A 24,941-nucleotide genomic window follows, 5' to 3' on the forward strand; every position below is an offset into this window, starting at 1 on the left:
TTTAGCGGCTATCGGAGTGGAATTGCATAAAATTTATAGATTACAATCTTTTTAGCTGTAGGTATAAAGTGATTTATGCAAATGCCCCGACAGAAGCATCCTTCAATAACAGTAGCATCGCGAGCTAGTAGTTGGTGTGTTATTATCTTGATCTTCTTCAATAGATGGAACCAGTTTTATTAGAAAATGTGTTCCTCCCGCTCTTCTCTCATCTGCTTTTGCGATTCTGTCTCGAAAACAAGTTTTACTGGGGTTCCGTGATAGATCTCTTGACCTTTAAAAGCTCACAAATGAGACTCTTATCGTCTTCATGTGATTTTTTCTGAAATTCTTGCTCTCTCCTTAGAATTGGATCTTAAGGACTAGAAATTTGTGTGACGTGTGAGTGTTAATTTTTCGCATGCAATAAATGACAGCGGTTTGAAGCGATAAGCGCCACACTGGTTAGTCAGTTAAAAGCGAATGATCAACCGGAAGCCCCCAGCTGATACGAGGAACGCAACGAGGGACGTGAATAGAGACACCGTGTTCAAAGCGGCGTCACTCGCTGCCTGACCATTGGTTTTCAACTGTGATGCGACGGCAGGCGTTACAGTCTCCGGTTGAGCAGGTGGGGCCGCTCCGGGTTCTGGGTTCGGAGCCAGGGAGAGTGGCGGATGGTTCGGGTCCGGAGTAAATGTTCCATTCGCTTCATACTTTCCGGGCGAGAACCACTGCGTCAGTGGATCGTACTGGCCAGATTGGAAGATGTTCGTATCGGGGATGTAGCGTCCTGGGGTGAAGATACCCGTGGCCGGATCGTATTCACCTGGTGGAACGTACTGTCCGGTAGCTGGATAGTACTGGCCCGGAGGTGGGATGTATTGCTTCGCATTCGGATCGACCGTGGTCGTTTCGAGGGGAGTTTGTGGAAATTCTGCCAGAGGAGTTTTGACTTCCGTCTCGTTCGTCGCTGCCTGTTGTTCGGTGGTGGCGTTTTGATTCAAAATCACCGGAGCATCCGGGACTCCTGGTGGCGATGCCGATTGGCCATTCGAGCCAGGATCGGTAGCACCTGGCATTGGTGCGAGTGGTACGGATGCCTGTCCATCGGGTCCAGGGACTACTGGAGGTGCTCCCGCTACTGGGGCGACCGGAGCTGGAGCTGGAGCTGGAGCTGATGCTACTCCTGGAGCGGCCGGTGCAGCTGCTGGAGCTGCAGCAGGGGCTGCCGCTGGCGCTGCTGCAGCGGCTCCTTCGACAGGAGCTGCAGCCACGGGATTATTGTTAATGATGGTCACTCGTTCACGGTACTGGCTGCGATCGTCCGGTCGAAGAGCATTATAAATAGCCGATCCTGCGGCTCCCGCCAACAAACCCGTTCCGATACCAGCCGCAATACCACCGACACCGATTCCGGATGATTGTGGCTTATAGGCGCCCGCGGGGATAGCAGCGATCGGGAAAGACGGGGCCGGAGCATAGTTCACTGGAGGGGCAACACCGCCACCCTGGAAAGAGCCATGCGAAGCGGCAAATCCACCTGCCGGAGGATGATAGCCTCCACCCATCGGTTGTCCGAATCCTCCCCCATGTCCGTAGCCTCCCGGTTGCGCAAATCCACCAGGTTGTCCAAAACCACCCGGTTGTGCGAAACCACCCGGTTGTGCGAAACCACCCGGTTGTCCGTATGCTCCCGGTTGACCAAAACCAGGCTGCCCAGGTCTGAAACCAGACTGGCTTCCTGCAGTGTAGACCGGGGGTGGTTCGAAACGCGAGTTCACATTCGGATTATTTGCGGCGGAATAAGGTGGTGGTGGTCCGTGCGAGTATGGTGGCGGAGCACCCGGGGCCGAGTGAGTTTGGTGCGTGTTGTGGGTCGCTTGTACCGGATACGGTGGTTTCGCCGCACTGGACTGTACGGGGTACGGGGGTGGTTTCGCAGCACTTGACTGTACGGGGTACGGGGGTGCTTTCGGAGCACTTGACTGAACGGGAACACTCTGTTGGACCGGGTACGGTGGTTTATTACCCGCCGATTGAACGGCGCCAGCTGGTTTCGCCTGGCTATTCACATTCCATCCTATATTGGCTTGGTTCGACGTACCGGGGCTGGCGACGGGAGCGGATGGTTTGGGTTTTTGCTGGTACGAGCTGCCGTAGCTGAGCGAACCCGGGTTGCTGTAGCTAGATGAGGACGACGAGGACGAGCTCGGCTTTGAAACACGGCCCGACGAAGATGAGGAGGAGGACGATTTACTGCGATTCTTACTGAGTTTCAGCGCATCGGTCGTCGGCAGCAAGGTCGAAACGGACAGCATCAAGCAGAGAGCCAACACTTTGAGCCGCCTATTTTCGTAACTTTGCATCGCCAACGAGCGTTTTCGCACTTTCTCTTTCACCCGTACGTTTTGCATCTTTACCAAAGACCAAGACCAGTTGGCCTTCGTGAGAAAAGTGCAAGAAACCACCAGCTATATCAGTGATGTTTATCTCTTCGACCAGCTAATTCCACTTTATAAAATCGAAAAAGTTTTCCCCTACACTTTCTCAGCTGGCACCCCTTATGTGCGGGCTGCTTTAATTTGCTTTATTTGTCCTAATTGGTTCTCCACTACTTCACTGGACGATTTTTGCCGTCCAAACTAACGCGTCCACTTCGAACGAATACTGCGTATGCGAATGATTCAGCTCGGTCGCGAAAACGTTCGCCTGCCTTCGCGAACAAAATATGTAATCAAGCAATCGATGCGCGACCAAAGCTGGTGAAATGTGCAGGTGCGTTCATTTTAAATTATTATTTATGTAAGTAACATAGCCCAAACAAGGCCGAAAATCACCACTTTCGATTCTACTTTAAAACTGTAAAATTTATAGATAAATTCATATTGATTAGAGTGTAGGCTTTACATTTTCATTGTTTGAGAATCGAAATAAAATCAATTTTTCCAAATATTTACCAACTGTCAGAGCTGCAATCCAAACGTCAAGGAAGCGATGCACATCCTATCCTGGCTTTGTAGCCTTGGTCGAACATTAGTAGCATGTCGAGGGTGTTTGTTTGTGTGTCGGAATGTATGTTTTCATTCGGAATGGGAGGCGCGGAAATTCAAGGGCAGAATTCTCGGAAGACAGAGTTGATGGTTACGATACGTGCTTCGCGGAACTTGTACCAAACATGGAAGTCGAAGGATTTCTGTGTCGAGGACCGTAATATTGGTCAATGTACCGGTAGTGCGTTGGAAGCTTACGAGAGTATCTACCACAGCTTGGGCGATCCACGATCGAGTTGTGATCGATGATCGTGCATAACCATGACGTCATAGTTGTGTAGTATGGTAAGTAGAAAAAAGCTATGATTCAGATTACTATTCAACTGGTTGATGCAATTCACCGATAGGATTTAGTCAAATGTCGTAGGACATAAGTGTAGTTATATATTCGTTATTGTAACTTTCATAACAGTAAGTCATTTTGATGAATAGTTTGTTTCGTAAACTCCAGGAAATGTACCATATTTTGTGTACAACCTGTATGTTCCTTGAATAATACTTTATTTCCATATGCACCTTGTTACATTTGAAACTCTTGCAACTACGTGTTCAGGGTTTCAAAGCGTCAGGGCTCTTTTGCGCTCCACGAACTGCTGGTTGCGCTCGGAACAAATCAATACATACGGCGTGAAATGTACAGATCCCAATGCCATCCAACTAGCATTGAACTCACCACGCCACACTATCGCTTTTTTGACGAATGTGGTTTGACCGTCAGTGAGTTGAGCAGCTTAGAACAATTCTATTTCACAACACTTTGCAACGGGCGCTTCGCGTTTCATTTCGTCAGTGACGTCACTGATGAAATCGAAATCGATCGTGCCGCCAAGCGGTTGACTGAACCCTCGCCGTAATTTCCCGTTGGTAGTAGGTTATCCTAAATCCTAGACCCGCTTTTAAGGGCTGCCCTATCGCGAATCGGAAATTATTCTAGTTCACGCAACCTTTTCCAACGTCTATCAGAAGGGGTAGTAAAATTGTATTTTCTGGGAAAGCTCCAGAAGTCTTGATATACTTAGCTCTGGCTTCTTAATCCGTTTCTCGCGTGTTGTTGGAGGCGTTTTCCTTAACACGTGCGGTGGAAGGTACAAGAAAAAGGGGGTTTGGCGCTATTGCTTTCCGCCACAGTCGTTCGCGACGTCTCGTGGCGTATATAAGCACGTGTTACATACACAGGCATATCTTGCATTCTTTGTTACGCGTTTGCGAACCTGCGAATGGTTTCCATAACGTGTTTATCTCCACAACAAATCAACTGATTTGCTATCAATTATTATCGATCCTGGAGAAAAAAAGTAATTAGTTGCCTACCTTAGAAAATGCCTTGCCGAAAAGATCCTATCGAGAGCCGTTGGCAGACCGGGTGTTTGCAATCGTTGGTGGAAATGAGTATTTTACGTGATACCATTACATGACTGTTGCAAATATCGGACTAAAAAATGTAGAACTAACAGTATGAATCCTTTATGAAGCTTTCACGACTGTTTGTTGGACTGGTGCATTAAACCGAGACGCTTGTTTGATCACATGACGGCCGGTGTTGTATGAGCTCATTATCATAGCCATGTGAATCAACATTTCCATTGAACGGATGGGCCCCGCCGACGGACAACGGAATCGCTTTATTGGCCGGAGGGAGGTGGTGGATTGTGCAACAAACAAATGGCCGGCGGATAACGTCATCTAGGGCCTACCTCACAATCCATCGGGAAATTGGTCTTTCGCTAAATTGATTTATCCTCAACTGGTCAGTACATGTCAGTTTGCGCTGGGAAACGGGGGGAAAAATGCGCACAACATTATGAACTGAAAATATGTCCGGATACAGGCACAGAGGAGGTAACAACGAAAAAACAATTAATGAATTCCTCATGCCGATCTTGTGGGGAAAACATTCCCCATGTATGTTCGATACCTTGTGAAATGCAAGAAACAATTTCAACTCAGTTACATGTGAGATAGCTGGTAAAATGTTATGTTTTGTACAAAATGAGGATACATTTGAACTTTGGTAATCATATTTATTAAATCAAATAGTTATACAATCGTTTTCGCTTTTGTGTGGTTGTGGTGCGTAACTTTTGTGCACTTTCACGTAACATTTACAATAACATTTACATCAACAAAAATACTTAAACGGAACAAGAACGCTCCTGGTGAACTACAAAAAGTAGTGGCACACAACATATGTCTTCCCGAGCTTTCCGAGACGACGGTAAATCCCGAGGTGGTAGTATTTTAAAATTTCAGTTTGATAAAAACAATCTAGCAGATCGCGATACACGCTACTCGATCTCTGCTGGTCGATCATGGCCAGCCAGTCGAATAGAAACCATTCGTTCGGGTGTTTTGATATTTTTTTTTTGTAGTGTTCCCGATTACCCCTGTGACATGTATTTACACAGCCGTCTAGCAGACGATTCTCCTCTAAAACCGGAGATACCTTACGATGAGCGGTAGCAGGGCTGCCAGCGAAATGGCGCTCGAGATACGGGCGGATTCGATGGCCTTTCCGCTTGCCGGTTCCACGGCAGCGTTGCCCATCGAGGCGGAAAGGTTCGGCTGCACGTTGAGAGCCGAGTGACGTACCTCAACATCCGAGCTGTCCGAGGGTGGTGCTATCGAAGAAGAGGAGGACGCATCCGGCATCGGGGCTAAGGGTGCCATACCGAGCGGGTTCTCCGAAGACGAGGTAGCGCCCAGAGTGGAGGAAGTTCCTTCGGCGGGAGGTGGGGTCGTTGCCAGTGGGGTGTCCGTCGAAGCTACAGGCGTATCGCTGCTAGTGCTGGTGGCAGGTTCCGAAGGAATCGGAGCAAGTGGTGCCTCACCGTTGGGATTGGGCACCGCCGCCGGAAGAGGGGCAAGTGGGGCTTCTCCGTTCGGGTTTGCTGGTGGTGCAGGGGCAGGAGTTTCTGCAGCCGCTGGAGCCGCTCCGGCAACGGTGGTTGTTGTAGCCGGCGTCGTCGCAGCGGGTTCCTCCTTGGAGTCCTTCGGCTTGAGGGCATCGTAGATGGCAGCACCACCGATTCCGGCCGCTAAACCTGCCGCACCCGCTCCCAGCACCGTACCGATACCGCTTCCACCGCTCGAGGGCTGCTCGTAGTGATGGACGACGGTTTGACCCGGCTGACCCTGGTAGTGTCCACCCGGAACGGATTGCGGTACGTACGATGGCTGATGAGGATAACCAGGCTGTTGTTGGGGAATGTATCCTCCGGGCTGTGGTTGGTATCCGGGGGCCGGGAAACCACCTCCAGGGTGCTGCACAGGGGCACCCGGGAAGCCTTGGGCCGGTTGCGCCGGATAGGAAGGATACGCACCGGGAGGCGAGTGAGCCAAACCACCACCGAAGCCTCCTCCCGTTGCATTGTGGCCATGCGAGCGGTACACATTGCCAGCGACGATTCCTGTTCCGGCGGCTCCCGCTACCGCTGCTCCGCCGTAGTTACCACCAGCGGGGGCCGCATGTGGAGCCCATCCGTACGACGGTTGGCCTCCTCCGGTGTACTGAGGGGCTGGCGGAGCCGGAGGCGGATGCCCAGCAGAGGCCGAGGAGTAAACGGGTGCCGGTGGTTTGGCCGGGGCCGGTGCCGAGTGGCTCGGCGAATAGCTCAGCTTAGCAATGTCCGCATTCGCGTAACCTCGGTGTGACGTTGGCTTCGTAACACGTGATAGCGCCACCTTCCGCCCCTCGGCCACGTTCGGTAGGCAGAGCAGTACACAGAAGCAAACAGCAAGCAGTTGCTTGTTTTTGGGCGAAAGCGTTTTCCCCCACCCACCGCGCACACCGCGTCCACCTTCGGGCAACATTTTGCGTTGTGCTGTTAATTCCACCCTGCTTGATCGAACCCGATCGTCGAACAGCTGTGTCCGGACGGTGGTGGCTTTACAACCTCCTTTACACTACTCACTGAACACACTATCGCGAGGTAGCACGAGGAATGTAGGCTACAACGTCCGCCAGGGAACTAATAATAGGCTCGCGGTTCGACGATCCTCCAACTCGAGACTTCCCCGATCGAGGGCGAGCTTGCGGTAAAGCACACGCTTCTTCGATATTTACGAGAGGCTCAACACTTATCGATCGTCGGTGAAATTTACATACAATCCCGTGATCGCCAAGCCTGGGAGAAAAATAAACAACAAAAACCCCCGGCCACTTGCGATGTTGTTGGCCTACACTGGGGAGGCTTTTGTGCACCGCGCAATTTTCTAACGTGTTAATGTACTCTTCTTCCCAGATACACACACTCACACACGCGCGCGAACTCGCTATCTCGAGGCTGAAGAGAACTCTTTGGGTCACACGACCTCAACGGCCAGCGGGGATGCTGTGGTGCACAAACTTGTCCGGTTCTCGGCGGTCCGCTGTTTATCCGGTGAACGATCCTCCGCTACTGACGACGGTACCGTATCGGACTGAAGGGTAAACTGTGTTATCTATTCTGGTTGTGAGTAGACGAATGGGAAAAAGGGGGGGAAATAAGAGACTCATGAAAATAACACCCCCGTAATGTACAAACAGAAGAAGCTATATACAGTGGCGGCCATGATTCACATGTACCACGAGTGTCGACGGTTCGTTTTTCTACCGACTGTTCGTCAGCGATCTTCCTCAAAAGTGCAGGCGATAATGAGAACCTTTGGCGATGAGAAAAAAGTACACAAATGTACGCGAATGTGACGTGGGTACAAAATTTGCATCTGGCACGAGTTGTGGAACTGATAGGCGACGAGTGTGATCATGTGTTTGAAAAGTAAGAAGATGCCATTCGATGTTGAAGTTTTGAAATGGTTTTGGCAAAGGTTATCGCGAATCTCCGGGGTAATTTTGAAAAAGAAAAAAAAAAAAAGGTAACATCGGCACAAGGATAAAGATAACCACTGCCTGGATTTGTGATGTTTTCGAATGGATTAATGGTGACCTATCTCTCTCCTGGTTTAGTTGTTATCTTATTTACCGCTCCAAATCCGCTGGTCCACTTGAACACCAACTGTGCTAACTGGCGCGCTGCTTTCAGCACCTTCAACGGCTAAACGATAACTGACCAGACCCGGCCAAGCTCGGTATCGAGCAAGAGCCACACTCTGTGTTGGGTTTTGATATCCGTGGCGCACCACCACCAACGGTTACCGACGACGATGGCGGCTACCGGGGGACGGTAATTGTACGAACACATTCCCACTTCGAAACCCGCGGGAAATTATAAGGCATTCCGTCGGTCTTACGCCATTACGCTGTAAGGAAGCGAAAGGGAAAGGGAAGGAACGCCTGACAACATCCTTTTTTTTCGTTATTTCCTCGTAACGTTTTCAGGTTTTCTTTCGCATACACAAACGGGTCCCGCCGTGTGGTCCTTTAAGTAGCTTTCTTTGCACTCTTTTTAGCTGTGGTTTTTATTCGGTGGTATTTTTGGCAACCCTCGGAGGGAGTAAGCGAGACGGAGACGTATCCAGGTGGTGTTTTGGACCCTTGGCTTTGCCGGACAAAAAGAGGTCCTTCGGAGCGAATGGGAAAGTGTGGTGTCAGAAATGAACAAAGACGAATAATAACGGCTCGAAGAATATGTATGTGTAACGTAAGGTAAATTATTTTTGCAAGCTTATCATAAAGACTGAGTTTTGCTGCAATTGTATATGCAACAGCTTACAGTGTTGATTTAGCCACTCGTATTGTACGTTTCACGTACGTGCTTGCATGATTTATTATGACGCTAATTTATTAGTCAGTAATGTACAAGCTATTTGACGAACTTAAGAAATGATGGTCACCTTGATATTCCGATAAACTAACTTTCATGACGTATGACAAATACGTCGCTGTTTCTCGTACTCATCCATCAATCTGCTACTGATTCATCCCATTATTTCCACACCTATTCCATCATCGACGCCATCCACCCATGGAACGGTTCCTTCCACACACCTTGTTAACGTAATTTATCCATTATCATTTTCCAGCGCGATGCTTTCGAAATTGTCATTTAACGCTGGAAAATTATCCGTATTGTAAGCCTGCCGTTGTTCTAAAGCTACCTTCAAAACCAATCACGTCTGGCCTTGGTCCCAGGAGGGAAAAGGGGGTCTCGCGAGTAGTTGTTCGGAATTGATCTTGCACCATTAACAATCCCATCTCTGCGCAATAGTTGTTCCTTCCTGAAGTAGCTTGTCGGTATCGATGAGCCTTGTAACCGCGTAGAGAGGGAGTCGTGGAAATTGATGAGGGCAAACTGTATCAAACGGAGTTAACAATCGGTAGCAGAGTCCGGGGGAGTGAGATTATTTAATTTGATGTGCACAGGGGGTAATAACTATCAGCTAGAAGGGATTATTAATAGCACCAGTGACGTTCTTGAAAGTGTAAGACGGCTGTAATGTTTGCGTCCTAAATCGATCCCCTTACAAGAGTTTTTTTTTAATTTGTCGGATGCAACTATCCAGCGTCAAAGTGTTTTCTGTGGTCTACGTTATTTTAATTCCAATTTAAAGAAATATTCGGTTGCACTTTCACTCGTTTTTCAAACATTTTCTTTCGTTAATTGTTGATTCTAACATTCCTGTTTCGTAAAGCCCTATTGTGTTCAACACCACCCCCTTTTTTAATTTCATTTCCATTTCTTTTCACCCCTTCCGGCTGAGAAATGCAACCGTATTGCCTACATTTAGGAGCACTTGATCATGTGCCTACTTGATGAATCAAAGGAGACAACCAGCAGCTCTCTGGCTCGTACGAATCGAAATAACACATTTTTTAAGTTGGTTTTGTCTAATTTATTGAACTGTATACATCGTTGCAGATCGGAGGATGTACATTTTATTGAGCACTACACACTTGACTATTTAGCCTTTGAAGATTGAACCTGTTTTTGAAACAAGCCAGCGTAGTGGATCGATCTCCGGCACGTTCGGTGGTTTACCGAGCAGCTCTCCTCCGGTGGTGGTGACGTTTGTGTCCGCCACTTTCGGACTTTCGGAAGTAGGTGATCCCGGGGGAGTCGCAATTCGCAGCGACATCACCTCACCGCCAATCACCACAAACAAAAACACAAACAACCATATTCCAACGCGTCGACTTTTCATCTTCCACGGTGGCGGCGGTGCAACTGATCGATAATTACTGCCACAGCGCAAAATCGGAGTACGTCCCGCTGGGTGCTTGAGAGCAGCAAGGATTTATTGTTTGTTTTCCTTCCGCACGCTGATAAGGTGATGACGATGGCGGTGAAGCACAAGAGTAATGGCCGCCTTCTGTTGAAGATTGCGTGGTGGAGGAGGAAAATCCGAGAGTTGTCTAGACGCAATCAATGAGTTGTGACACAAGCCTTATCCCAAACATTGATATAAGTACGGTAGACATGATCCCTGAAACACTCACATGCGGTCGAATACCGTTTCCGTTCAGATTACGGTGGTGGAACACTATTTTGAATTCTTTCAGTTTCTTATCACCCCCGACACCTGTCCGCATGACAGATTCATCGTTTTCGGAAGATTCCGCCAGGAAAGGGAACGGAATTCCGTTCGGTTCCTCATCCACGGCACGATACTGTTGACCGAGTTCGTACGGAGGCAACGGGTAAAACTCGGCGTTCGGATCATCCAGCATCGTCAGGTCCAACGGATCCAGATAGTCCTGCAATTCATCGGCCAGTTCCGAGCGGCCACGGGTCTGGCGCTTTGGTCGACTGCTTTCGGAGAGTGTTATTCCATCGGGATGGTCGGGTTTTCTTCGGCCAGCTCCACGGTTCCTGGAACGGGCGGCCCCGAGTCGCCGGTAGTGATAGTTGGAGTAGGCGTTCGGTACCGAGTCGGAGGTGAAAAAGTCTTCCTCCTCCGGTGACAGACCGTAGCGTGTCCGATGGTGAGCTTTGGTCGGCCCAAAGGCAGAGCGCCAGTCTTTCCGCAGGGCGGCACCGAATCGGGCTTTCCAGGTGCGCTGCTGCCACTTCTGCACACGGTTACGAACCTTCGTCTCCACTAGGCCTCCGTTTTCGGACAGCTGATGCGACAGCAGCACAAACAGCGTCCACCAGAACAGCTGGACAAGCTTCATGGTGGCAGCAAAACTAACAGTTCTATCACGTACCAGACTCCACCACTTGATGCTATATCGACGGATGCTGGCACGAGACTGTACGAGGCAAGCGCCACGCACACCGCAACCGAATGGATAAGGATAATCAATAAAAGCTGAGACAGTCCGGCGCCATCCGTTGTACGGCGAGACAATTGCATGCGCAAAAGATGTGCAGTCTTGTCTGTTCTCGCTGGATGCCAGACAAGCGTTGTGTATGTGGTCGTTTTGCTAAGATAAACTAAAATTTCATTGGGAAATTTCAACGAAATACCCTCAGCAACACAATTAATTGATTTCATCTTGTGTTGATGCTGTGTAGCCGATATTTCCTTACACAACTGTTATTTATTTATGTGGTAATGTGTTGCAACATTCATCACAAAAATGTGAATGATTGAACTCCCACTTTGAGAGAATGAGCACATTAGTAAAGAACAGTGATGTCAAATGCACTTCAACGATGTCACTGGTGCAAGCTCATGAACCAATTATCGCTAGATTCCATGAAAGCCTTACATGTTGGTGCAAACAGGTTTCCCGAGCATACTATTATTAAACCTGTAACGACATGTAGATGTAGATTTCGCTCACCTTACCTGACACGATCGTGGACCAGATCATCGAGCATCGAGCACAGCTGCCCTTTCGTTCTCAAAGTAGGTTTATCGAAACGGACCGGTAGACCGCAGAACCACTATAAACCGTCCCGTTTGGGTGCAATCGTCCTTAACCCAGTGTTTGCGTGTGTTGGGTGGAAAACCATAACCTACGATCCTAGTTGTGCGTCGCCAAGCACGATCACTTTTACGCACACTTTCCGGATTCCGATTCCGGACTGTCGTGTCTGGTCAACGGCCTGATTCTATCCACCCATGTCGCATGGGGCAGCTTGACCCTCAAGAAGGCAAATACCATACGTGTAGCTGGAAAAGCCCGCTTTACCAGCACGAACACGGTTGCGTCATGGCGAAGGTCGACTGGGAGACCCTCAAACCCTGCTACACCACAAAACGGACAAGCCCCGGCTCTCTAGGCGTGGAAATCAAAACAATCATCACCTCTCGCGGGGGCCTCTCGTATCTCGTATATCTATCCATCGGCAAAGAGGAGGGCCTACCTAGAGCCTGCTAGCCTCGAGTCAGGCCAACCAATTTAGGGGGGCGAAAATGAGCTGGACGCAGTTGCGCGTAACCGCGGCTCGAGAAATGGCGATCGAGAAAAAGGTTTCGTGACCGGTTTTCTGACGCCGAAAGGCACGCCGCCATTGCAAAAGGCCCCGCCAGCTTAGTGGCAGCTGTAGCCTCTTTCCGTTGCGGGCCACTCGGTAGGACCAGTGCAATTCTAGCGACCGTGCCGTGAAGAGCTCCGTAATATCGCTGAACCGCAACCGATGCGACTCTCGTGGAGCTTTCTGAGGCTGTGCCTGGCCACCGGCTTGGTGGTTGGCTTGGGCTGCCTACTGGAACAGGCCACCGGGGAGGATGCGGAGGACGTAGCCCGATCGCTCGGTGTCACCGATGTGCACGATTGGGACATACGATCACTGTACCGGGTACGGTTTCAGCACATCACCAAGCGTCCCCCGCCCGGACTGCGGCATGCGGAGCGGAAGTCCAACCTAGCTACCCGATGGGCCGCCCTGAAGGAGCGGATAGCGGACTTTTTCCCTTCGCGACACACCAATCCCCGTACCGTCGTAACGTTTGATAAGATCGCCACCGATTTCGTGAACGTTGGCATCGTGAAGCTGGCCAAGGCGCTGGATCCCCCAAAGCCTCTTCCGAAGCGGACATCGAGAAGGCCGAAGAAGGGAAAACTTTCCACTCCCGAGCCACCGAACGAGGTATCGGCCGATTCGGACTCGACCGACATTCCGCGGTCCTCCGAACCCACGCCATCGGATGTTCGTCCAAAGCGGAGGGTGACCCTTTTGGTGGACCTTCCAGACTTTGATGTGGAGGAGCTCGAAGTTACCCGTATCGCCCATCAACCAGAAGCATCCACAAAGTCCTCCGTTTCGGCGAGAACTCCAACGACGGTACATCCATTACTTCCTGAGGCGCTCATGCAGCTCTGCACAGATGGTCCCTGTGTTGGCAGCAGCGCCAACGTTGCGCAAGGCAATTCTTGGCAGCTCCTGATAACCGCGTCCAGCCTGATGTTTCTGCTATCGGTTCGGCGAATGTGATCGGTGCCTCTGCCATGACCTCCAAACAGTAATTGGCAATTTAAGTGATAAGACTCTGTGTTGTTATGGTTTGCTCCTGCTTGGACGTGCAGGCGATTTTGCACGCGAATTACCCCCCGAAAATCCGGGACCAACAGAGGACGTGCTCGCTAATTTATATCAACTGTCCACGATCGCTCGCCGGCAATCATTTCGTGACCAGCTGTGCAAGTGTAAAGTTAAAGGTTCTGTGCTGCATTAAAATGCGCCTCCTCGCGGTGCTCTACCTGGTGTTCCTCGTCCAGGCGACACTGGCCCACGAAGGAGCGGCCAAAGGTCGCGATGAGGAACCCTCCGGAGATGGTGGACCAGCGTTAACTCGTCGTAAGCGTGGCTGGGGCTGGAGCAGTAGTCCCTCGAACCGGGCAACGAAGAAACCGATCGGCTGGAGTTTGACCGAAACTCCAAAGAAGCCCAAGCGAAGGCCGTTGGTTCAAGCGCCTCCACCACCACCACCAGGACCGTCGGCCCCCGTCTATTATGCGCCGGTGAGTGGCCCCGTCTACAGCGTGCCAGCTCCAACGTTCACCTTCCAGATGGCACGTCCAACGAAAAGTCTCACCAGGGAGTTGGTCAAGGGTGCACTGGTCCTCGGCACGGGTGCAGCGCTTCATGCCATCTATTCGAAACCGGTTAAAAAGAAGACGGAGGCCGAGAAAGCGGCCGAGCGCGCCATGCGGGAACAGCGTCGTCATCGGCGCAAGAACAGGTCCACCACGGTCGCTCCGGCAACGAACGAAACCACCACCGCCGTCCCGCTCGCCCAGCCCGAACTGATCCCGGTGATGGTCCAGGATGCCAACAAACTGTTCCAGGTCGTCTACGTACCGCGCGACAAGATCCCCCCCGGTGGCATTCCCATTGCGACCACACCATCGTTCCCTACCGGGCCGGGTTCCGGCGTTCCGCAGGTAGCGTTACCGTTTGGTGGCGCTCCAATCCCGACCGCGGCCTTTCCGGGCGCTCCGGCTCTTAACACAACGGCACCTTCAACATAATCCTCTCCACCTCTGCGTGGCGTAAAGACTTCGTCGGCGTTGACTGCTGGGACATAACCTCATTTTACGCAAGCCCTATCTTCCACACCATTTAAAAGCGCGCAGGTTCAAATTAATTGGATACACACTTTCCCGCTAAACGCTCTGCCTCGTTTGACAGCCGGGCCCTTGCTCCACACGGTTTCGGTTTTCGGCACGCGAACGAACGTCTTTTCCTTCGTGCCAGGTGTGAAAGTCGTCAAACTGAGGCTTGGCCATGCATGCCAGTGTGCGTTGGGCAAAGAGCACGGGTTATGGTCGGGGAGGGGAGCTGTCTGTTATTAGTGCAACCTTGAAACGATTGCTTCGCCGGCGTAAACTCACCCCTCTAATCGTTGCCAAATGTGCTTATTTTCATAAGAAAAAGAATTGGTGGAGTCGGCGGTTACTACTCGCCAGGAATTTTGTTTACATCCGATATACACTAGGGATTAGCGGTCTCCAGCGCACCTGTAGATATTCGGGGGCTCCGATTTCGGTGACTCCTAGAGCTTGTCTCAACAATGAGCGTCCTTTCTAATCTGTGAGACTGTTTCGCATTTGCTTATTGTCGAATTTTAGGTCATTTAAAACTGCGTACTTTGATTCCATTCAAGCATAGGTCTTTATGTAGCAAGTCCTCCAGCTTAGACTTACGACAGTCTTTACAGCCAATAAATAATCTTCGTCCTAAGGCATCTTGTGTTTCATTTCATAATGGCTTTCTGCCTTTCGACGCTATTTCCTATCGCTTGTTCAGAAACTCTGTGAGATCAATCGAAGCGTGGCCAGCCACGTGATGGAAAATTATTTCAATTACTTGACTGACGGAATTGTAACCACATTTGTCATCCTAATCAAAGTTCGATTAGCCGTTGCGTGTTTGACGAATCACGATCGACAGATCCCTGCGTTGTCCGGTTCTGGGAAGAAAGAGACACCTTCCCACGTGTCGTCTTGCGCTTGCTCATGTAAATCCAATCTTTGCGGAGTACACTGATGATGACCCCGGAGGTCACCGCCAGCTCGTCGATTGATAACGGTGACCATCTAGGACGACCCTCAGGACCGAAAAGTCAATGAATTATAATTCAGTACCCAACGTTCACTGCCAGTGCGAGGAAGTGCCCGAGACTGTTTTCTTCCTCACTTCGACCGCTGTAATTATCTCACTCTGTAGCCCGAGCTTCTTGGCCGTCGTCGTCGCTCCGCTCTTCGGTTCCTTTACTTCCCGCGTCAACGAAGATGCGCCTAACCGTGTTAATTTGCCTCTATCTGACGTTTCTGGAGGCGTCGGTCGGCAGTTTAATCTATCCCGAAAGAGCTCTCACCCAGCTGCTGATGGGACAGGGCCGGGTGGTGACGGTGAACGAACTGATTGCTGCGGGGGAATCGATCGGGTTGCCGTCGTCCTCCGGAATCGCGAAACGGACGGCGGAATTTGACGTGCCTGGAAATGCTGACATCGAGGTGGAAACGGCTCAATTGCGGAAAGTGAAGAGGAAGCTGGCCACCAAGAAACCGGTGAAGAGGTTGGTCAATAATCGCGCTTCGTCGCGAGCGAAGCAAGCCAACTCTCCCACGTAAAATTGAAGTGAAGACGATACGACGCAAACTGGAATGCTGATACCTGAAATTTACCTTTTGAGTTAATACTTAGTTGTAAGCTTTAGTGTAAAAAAGAAATCAAATTCAAATTTAATAAACTTATAATCCATTCGTTTTCGAACAATATTACAATGCAAACAAATCAAATATTTCCCAATGTATTACATACCGAAACAAGTGCGTAATTAGTTACCAATTCATTCTAGACGTTTTCCTTTTTGCCCAGTGAAGGCTATAAAAGTAAAAAATTGGCGATAATCAGCTCCTTGCTTCATTATCGCCTTAATGTTTAAATATGCCTGAATGTGTCTATTTTTATATGGAACAAATTGTTAGTGATAAGTCAAGCGGCAATTATCATAAACTTGTTGATGCTGCAATTACTATGAGTCTCAGTTGTTGATGATAGACGCGTTCGAAACTCTAACCGGAAATAGTATTGTGTTTCGGATGCGAAACAATAATGCTGTCAAAAACGAAAGGCTTTGTTGTTCAATCAACATTCAAAAACAACTTAGTTTATTTCTTTTCGATTAAAACACAAATAACTTACATTCATACATTGCCCTGTTTTCGCTGCGCAAACCGTGAAAAAGAGGAAAAATCCAACGATAAAACTTAATTCGTCCTACAACAACACCACATATATAGTTTACCATACGCCATTAAACGTTTTTTTCTGGATGCTGGATGGGGATACTTATGCTTATTATTAGCAGGAACAACAATCTTTAATCGGAAAACAATACGCGAACGCTTAAACGAAGGTAGGAATGAGCGGGGAATGCATTTTGCGTGTGGATGGGTACACTTCCTGTCTTTAAAGTTTCACTAAAATACTTTCACACGTGTTTGACTCGCCGTTAACAATATAAGCTTCACACTGTATGTATAGTCGGTTTAACATTTCGGCAATCCAAAGCAAGGTTTGCTCAACAGACCGTTTTTCTAAATCGTCATTTATCAAATGCTGTAAAATACCTTTCCATTGGTTTTGATTTTCTTATGCTATCGAACGCTACATTACGATAAGATGTATCTTCTAATATCCGTAAATTATCCGCTGCCGCGCGAATTTGTTTTGTTTTGTTCACCACGACCCGTGATTATCTGCAGTTATTTGGTATGGGGTTTAATGTGTTCGTTCTAGTCCTGCACGCGCAAACACGCCAGATATACGCATTAATATTCTCGCGCTGTTTTCTGATGCTGCCGAGTTTGTTTTCCTGAAGGCACTGATTTTGTTTTGTTTATACAATCTTCTCTTATCCAGCGTGCTCTCTATTTGGTTCCTTTATTCTTGTTATGCATTGTAATTTAAACCTAGTCGTAGTATTAAGATGCAGTGCAATTGTGTGTTTGTTGGAAATCTTTTTATATATGCCATATTTGCATAACAAATCTTAAATCTTAGAACTTATAGCTTCACTAATGGGGTTCTCGGAAATCGTCTTAAACAGCAAACGTGTGATATTTAAAATTAATAATTTTCCAGAAATCGAGCTAAAATCATGTATCCTCTCTTTTGCAGACCGCATTTGCCCTTCGAGTGTTATGGAAATCATGCCAACTTACGAAAGTTTCAATGCAGGTGTCCTAAAGTTCAGGTGGGTGTAAATTATCTGTATACATTCCTTATAGATCCGGCTTCAAGTTTAGCAATTCGTTAAAATGGTTATTCGTTCAGCATTATTTTTCTTGATCACAAACTCAATCGACAACTTCCAAAAACATCAATGCCACAAAACACACACACACGCCAACGAAGATCGATGCACATGACTAGATCAGAAAATGTATGTTCCACTTTTTCGTAACACTGAACCTTTCCCGTACCATTCTCTTGTACTTGTAGTTGCAAAATGTTTGAACGTTTTACAGAATCGTACAAAAATTAAAATGTTCCAATTCAGGCGTGGTTTTTCTTCGAGCATTGAAATTGTCTGGGAAATGCAGTTGGAAGCTTCAGCTTTGGGTGAGAAAGCTTTGCATAACAAGAAGCTTCATCGCAACCGCTAACTTGAGGATGAAAAGCTCGCCAAACTCAAAAGCTCTCACTATGCGTAACACAGGTAACGCTTTCTGGCATAGTTTGATTTTTCGTAGCGTTACTTCGCGTAAGTACATGTAGGAAAATGAATCCTAGTGCATTGAATCTTAAATTTTAACACACATTAAGTTACTTCGCCGGTAGTAAGACACACGCACGTGGCTGCTTAAAACATCAAAGAGAAACAGAGTGTAGGGCGCAAGCTTCCCTAATCTCGTACACTTTGGAATGTTCCGTAAAATTGAAAATGAATCACCAAGGATTGTATAATGTTTCTAGCCTTATCGTTTTTAGTCGGCGTCAAGCTCATGCAACACACAAGACTACACAAACTCCAGTGAGAAGCGAATATTAACCTATTTTGCTTTGTTAGCTTCACGCGGCGAGTCGCAATAGACGCTACACTTGGTGTAAAGTCAGCCGCACGGGTTGGTTCTTCCAGCGACCTTGGGCAGCTCACTTCTGCTGACGGCGATAGCTTTCCGCGAGTTTTTCCACGTATTCGTTCCGTTCCAAGCGCACGTACGGCACCGGTGACAAGAGTGACGCGACCCTCGTTGAAGCCTTCGACACGGACGGTGGTGAGCGGGGGGAACGAAGGGGAGAACAGCAGCAACTCCGACGCCGCATTAGCGCAGACCGTCTCCGTTCCAGACCTTGCGAACGTCGGTCGGCTTCAGTAGAGATCGAGCTCACAAACGTCGGTTCGGTACTGATCGATGTGCGGCGCAGCGGAGGTTGCCTGTGGACGTCAGCACCTGGTTGTTCGATATAATCCTCGCCGGAAGAATCCTTTCGATGGCGACCGTTGTGTTCACCCATTAGAGGCTCGTCCATCGATTGGTCAAAGATCTTGTACGAAGGAATAAACAGCTTCCGTGGAATCTCACGCTTGTTGTCGACGTTCACGATGACGTTGGGGCGGGCTTGACTGTTGGCGGCAACCACCACCGCCCTGGGCACCACGGATGAGGACGACGGGCTGGAGGGCTTCCGGTACATTTGTTCGATGTTGAGCAGGCTCTCCTCGAAGGAAAGCTTCTTCTTGCGCTTGGCAATCGGTGGTGACACAATCACCGAACGCGGTCGCTCCGAGGCCGTGCGGTGTTCCACGAAACTACTACTAGGGCTTCGATTGCGATTACTACTGGTGCTGGCGGGACTGCTACTAGGAGAGCTCGTATTACTGGGGCTGCTTTCCTTACCGGTACTGCTGGTTCCACCGTCGTCGGTTCGATCCGGACTCTGGTCCACACACATCGGTGTTGGTTTGGCAATATCGGATTGAGATTCATCATACACTTCCGAGTTCCTCATCGTTTCCCGTGACGTAGTCATCTCCAATTCTAACTCCTCCGGTACAATTTGTACCTTATTGTTGTTCGTTTCAAACTGAACCGAACTTGTATGGGAGAGTTCTTCCGAAGCACTCTCGGGGGCCTGAGCAAGCTCCATCGTGTTCTCTTCCTCCACATCGCTTCCAGTTGAAGACGCACTGGAGGACGATGACGAACTGGACGATGAAGACGTTCCGTGAGAGGAGCTACTCGAGCTACTGCTGGAGCTTGAGCTACTGGAGCTACTAACGGAACAGTTTGTATCCTCGTCCTGTTGCACCGGAGATGGCTTAACCGTAGCTGCCAGTAAGTTCCGTTTGGTTATCAGCTGGCTCCACGAGACGGTACACCGTTGGAGTATTCCATGTTGGAGCTGTATGTAACGCTGGTAGATGAGGTACTTGCGAAGCAACCGCAACCGAAGTTTCATCTGATCGGACGGGCGAGAAATGTATTTCGAACGGAGCGAACTGATGACTCCATTTTCAACAGCCATCTTTTCACTATCCACCAAAGGGATCACTTCTTCATACTGTACACACTCAACATCCTCTGCAAACGCGAACAGTTCCGACTCGTCCGTTTGCAGTCCCTTGTCCTGCTCCAACGCCACCGGAACATCGGCTTCGTCCTCCGAAGAACTGGTGTGCATCATTTTCTCAATCTCCGCCTCCACCCGGGTGAATATATCGCTCTCACTGTCCGACAGCATCGAGCGTACACCCACCAACGGTTCCTCTGGGGCAAGGTTGGCCAAAAAGATCTCATGATCTTCGCACTCTTCGCCGGAGTCTGTTCGCATCACTACCAGATCCTCCTCCTGTAGCTGTATGCTCTCACGCAGCAGATCCGCGATGGATCCACGATCCTCCTCCACGATAAACACCCGACCACCGTCCTCCTCTCCCTCTTCCATCACCACTTCATCGGGCGTTTCGTCATCCTCGATGATGCACACCTCGTTTTCGGTGACATCGATGAAGATGTTCGTCTCGCTGAGAACCGCCTTGCACAGATCCTGTAACCTCGGTGGGTTCATTTCTTCGATGATGTAGAGGTGCTTGTTGACGCAAATGAGCTTTTCACAAATATCTTTCAACGAGGATGGTTGAAGGAATAATTCCGACGATAGTGCTCGCTCGTAGCAAAGATCCTTCAACGATGGAACGGTGTTAACAACGGTGTTTGTGGAAACTACGGGCTCCTCGAGTTCCATGTCTTGGGACGGCATCGGGGATTCTTCTTCCGTATCGGGATGATCGATTTCTTGCTGAAGCTCCACTTCATCGAACGACTGTTTCTCCTGCTTCTCTTGTGACTCCCTGGGTGTGGCTTCCACGCTCTCCTGCAGCACTTCCGGGCGCCTAAACCATTCCTCCTTGGCCCAGCGACGGAACGGCTTCGAGTTGATGGTGTCCAGCAGAAGTCGCTTCAGACTCTTCGGGTTCCGCTTGGATGTTTGTACTTTGAATTTCGATATATCACAATTGATAAATTCCTCGATGCTGGACCGGCGAGCTATTTTGGGAAACCGTGGCATGTCGTAATCGTAAAAGCGGCGCTTTCGATACTTTGGGAAACAGCGAGGCACTTTGAAGGCTTCCTCGTCTGCAGGTGGTGGTGGTGGTGGTGCGGGTTGTGGTTGGGGCGATGATGGTGGTGTCAACTCTTTCTCCAACTCTTTTTCTTCCGTCATTTCCATCGGTTCAATGGTTCGTTCTCCCGAAACAACTGGTTCTTCTGCCACTGGAATCTTATTATCCGATTCCTTCTCGGATGCCTGCTTGGAGAGATCTTGTGGCATTTCTTCTGGAGACATTTCACTGACAACCTCCGTAGGTGGACTTTCTACTGGCAATTCGCTAGCTGCCACGTTCGGTTGAATCACTTTTTCCTCTGCTTCGGATCGACCTTCTACAATGGTATCCTTGCTGTCATCCGGTTCCTCTTCTTTCGACTGCTTAATGACTGACGGCTTCTGCTCGTCCAATTCCAATTCCAACGGCTCTGGCTCTTCGTCTATCCGCTTCTCCTCTTTTATCTTTTCCTTTTCCTCATAAACTACCTCCGATTCCAGCTCCGTTTGGTAGTACTTCTCCCGGTTGGATTCGATCTCCTCGAGGAACTTCAGCGAGTCTGCACTATCGTTGATCGGAACTACGTTCTTCGGCAGCTCGTTAATTACGCTCAGATGTTTGTACTTGTTTAGTTCCGACTGTGGCACATCGTACGTTTCGAGAATGTACAGCTTCTCGCCATCTTTTCCCGTTTCTTCCGATTTTGCCGGTTTCTCGATGTCCGCCAGTATGTCCGGTAGGTTACCGGCACTCTGCGTATTTGCGACGATCACCCCCGTGTGAACTGGGGGTTGTACTTGCGGTGGCACGTCCGGTGTAGCTAGGGTGTCCATCGCGGCACTAACAATCTCACCGGTAGACTCCTGATGTACTACAGGGGCTGATGGTACAGGTGACGCCACAACGGGTTCACCCACTGTTTGTTGGTTCATGTACTTGCACGACTCGTAGTTCTGATGGTTCGTTTGATTGTTGTTCGCTTCCTTTGAGGCTTTAGCCGATCCCACCGCACCTTCCTCTTCCTCCATCTCGCTCCAACTGGTCAGATAGTCGCGTAAGCTTTTATCCTTCAGGTTTTCGTCCAATGCAAAACTCCTAGGACCTAGTCCGAGATCTTCCATCGTCGTGTAACCACCGTACGCCGTAACAGCTTCCGGATGGTGATGCTGATGGTGGGCAAGGTGACGAAGATGATGTTGGTCAGCAGCGACCATGGGCTGATGTCCGTTGCTGTACCCGTTGTTACCGGCCGGGACCAGTGGACCGAGGATCGGCTTCGAGTGCATGTAGCGATTCTTCAGGTACATCTGCTGACAGTCGTAGTTCAGTGCATGATTCGTATCGTATATCGGTGCTCCAACGCCCGCAGTTGGAGTGGCCGTACCCTTGGGGATCTTCACACTGTTGATCTGCTCCTCGAGATCCACCAACGGATGATTGATGTCAATCACCGGATTTGGTGTGTCATAGTAACAGCTTGACGATGGTTTGGCTACTTGCTGCTGGTGCTGTTGTGGTTGCTGTTGTCCCAAACCCGTGGCACCGGTCCCGAGTGGGTTAACCTTCTGGGATGGAACCATCTGCTGCGCCGAATATTTCACACCGTAGTGACCCATCGTTGCACCCGGTGGGACTTGCGTATAATGACCCTGCGTGGCTCCACTTGGAGTCATGTTTGGTGTATAGAAATCGTTCATGTTTTTACTGAAAGTTATCTTTGGATTCGGGTACCCTATGCCTGTCTGCATCTGGTGATGGTAGCTCCCGGGTGCGGATGGAGCAGCGTACGGAGGCACATTACCCGTTGTCTGCTGTTGGTGGTGCGGATCCGTTGGGTATGGATGCGGGAGCGGCACACGACCTCCCATTGCGCGCTGATGGTAAGGATCGTCATATGTCGTCGCAGAGCCATTTGAGCTTCCATATCCGTAACTTCCGACGACACCCTTATGGTGCGGATGAGGTACCGCATGATGGTGGCCAGGGTGTGGATGGTAGCTGGAACTCTGTTGTCCAGCGTACGCCATGCGGTTCGGTGGGACATAAGGATTTGGCGCTGCATGATGAGGATGATGGTTGGCCAGCTGCTTCACAAAGCTATTGCCATAGTAGTCCATTCCTGGCGTCATCATGCCTTTGCCAGGGCCCATCTGTGTGTAGTAGGTACCGTGTGTTCCCGCTGAACCGCCGGTTGAAGCTGTCGATCCCGTGGATGGCATATAGACTCCTCCGGTGGTGTAACTGTTGACGTAACGTTGAGATCGTTCGTTGTACATGAGATCAGGATGGGAAGCCATCGTTGACGGCCGGGATCCACTGGCCATGTGGGGTGGTTGTCCCCCACCGCTCGGGTACTTGTTGCGTACGATGTGACTGTACGGATCGTACCCGGGGTGAGTTCCACCAGAACTCGGAGGTTGTGACTGTGGTTGAATCGGAGAGGCTTGAACTCCATCGGGATGGTATAAGCCGTACCCAGCTCCAGAACTACCGGTAGGATAGTGCGCCGTCATACCGGCTGGTTGACCCTGCTGTGCTGGACCATACTCCGACGCATACCGATACCCTCCAGCTACCCGTCCTCCAACTCCGGTCGCTCCTGGCGTTGCATGATGATACTTGTTTGGGTTCTTCGCCTCAAAGTTCCCAATGACGGACGCTTCGTGGTGATGCTGGGTGTTCGTATAGTCCGTCCATCCTCCGCTACTTCCACCCGATCCGGCACTACTACTCGCCCCGCTCATTCCGGTATTATACTTCCCTAGCTCCTTGTACCCAGCTCCACCTCCTCCGCCGGCGGTCATTTTCGTCTGATACTGAGGTGGCCCGTGGTACGGATACGGAGGCGCCATAATGTTGTGATTGTTATTGCTAATGTTTATGATCGTTGGAGCGCTGACACCTTGCACCCCACCAGCACCACCACCACTCCCGCCGTTTGGGGCGATCGAGGCACCCGTGCCGTACTGCGTCGCCGTTACTCCACCGCCAAGAAAGTCGACCGTCCCGCCAGCACCATTCGAGATCGCTGCGATCGCCGGAGGAGCTCCCTGACCGCCGCTTATGTTGTTCACGATGTTCGTGTTGATGTTGTTGATGTTGTAGGTGATACTGTCACCGGTATTGGTTTCGAACTTGCGCGAACTGTTGGTGATGCTGGAGCTGTAGCTGCTGCTACTACTACTGCTGGTGGTGTTGCTGGTAGTGTTGCTGCTCCCGTTGTTGCTGCTCTGACCTCCGCTGGCCGGATCACCGAACAGTCCAACTGCGTGCGGGTCCGTAAACAGGGTGCTTCCACCGTTTATCGTCGAGTGTAATGATTCGAGGTGATGTTGTTGGTGTTGCGTTTGAGTTGTCGCTTGTTCCGACTGTTGTTGCTGCTGCTGCTGGACAACATGACTCTGGTGAATAATTCCTGGCGACTGCTGGTGCACGATCGTCTGCTGGCCGTACGATCCCACCACAACCGACTGTTGTGACTGCGATGAACCGGAGCTACTGTGCTGCGTATGATGCGCACTCAGCTGCTGATGCTGCTGCTGCTGCTGCTGGGGATGGGGATGGTGATACTGGTGGTACTGATGCCGGGTGGGCGTCCCTAAGGGTGGCCCCGGCGGCGGAGGGGGCTGCGGAGGGATCTGGGGTGGGTTGTGAAGGTGATATTTCACATTCGTGCTCGGCAGAGCGCTGGCGCCCGGGAAACTGTTTGAAATGTCCGTAAACAGCCCACCATGATGTTCCATTGTCGAAAGCGGCAGCTAGCGATTCATCTGAAGTAGTCGATTCTGCAGAAGATGTAGAGAAGAAAATCTCCATCAGATTTGAATTTACAGGAAAAGGAAAAGTCTGTCTTTTTTATAAAACACGATTCATTGTCAGGACGATTGCTTTCACTTTTCTTCACTTCGTCTACTACTTCGTCGTCACACGGGAAACCCCAATCGATAAAGTGTCGCTGACGTTCGCCCCTAATGGATGGCCATTTTGTGGCTAGCCATTACTATCAGCCTCGCTTTC

General features: G+C 49.9%; 2 protein-coding genes across 2 annotated transcripts; both read right to left on the reverse strand.

Annotated features, from left to right (window-relative positions):
• Positions 1-189: 189 nt before the first annotated feature.
• LOC131281090 (spidroin-2-like) lies at positions 190-2,396 on the reverse strand. The gene has a single exon (XM_058310344.1). The coding sequence runs from the start codon at positions 2,394-2,396 to the stop codon at positions 453-455; it is 1,944 nt and encodes a 647-aa protein (XP_058166327.1). The 3' UTR covers positions 190-452.
• A 13,120-nt stretch (positions 2,397-15,516) lies between these two features.
• On the reverse strand, positions 15,517-24,667 carry LOC131283114 (uncharacterized). Its single transcript, XM_058312687.1, has 2 exons — positions 18,477-24,667; positions 15,517-15,565 (listed from the first exon to the last, which is right to left on the reverse strand). Exons 1-2 carry the CDS (start codon positions 24,665-24,667, stop codon positions 15,517-15,519), a joined length of 6,240 nt encoding a protein of 2,079 aa, XP_058168670.1.
• Positions 24,668-24,941: the final 274 nt, after the last annotated feature.

This window comes from Anopheles ziemanni, chromosome 2 (genome assembly GCF_943734765.1).
Source record: "Anopheles ziemanni chromosome 2, idAnoZiCoDA_A2_x.2, whole genome shotgun sequence".
NCBI lineage: Eukaryota > Metazoa > Arthropoda > Insecta > Diptera > Culicidae > Anopheles > Anopheles ziemanni.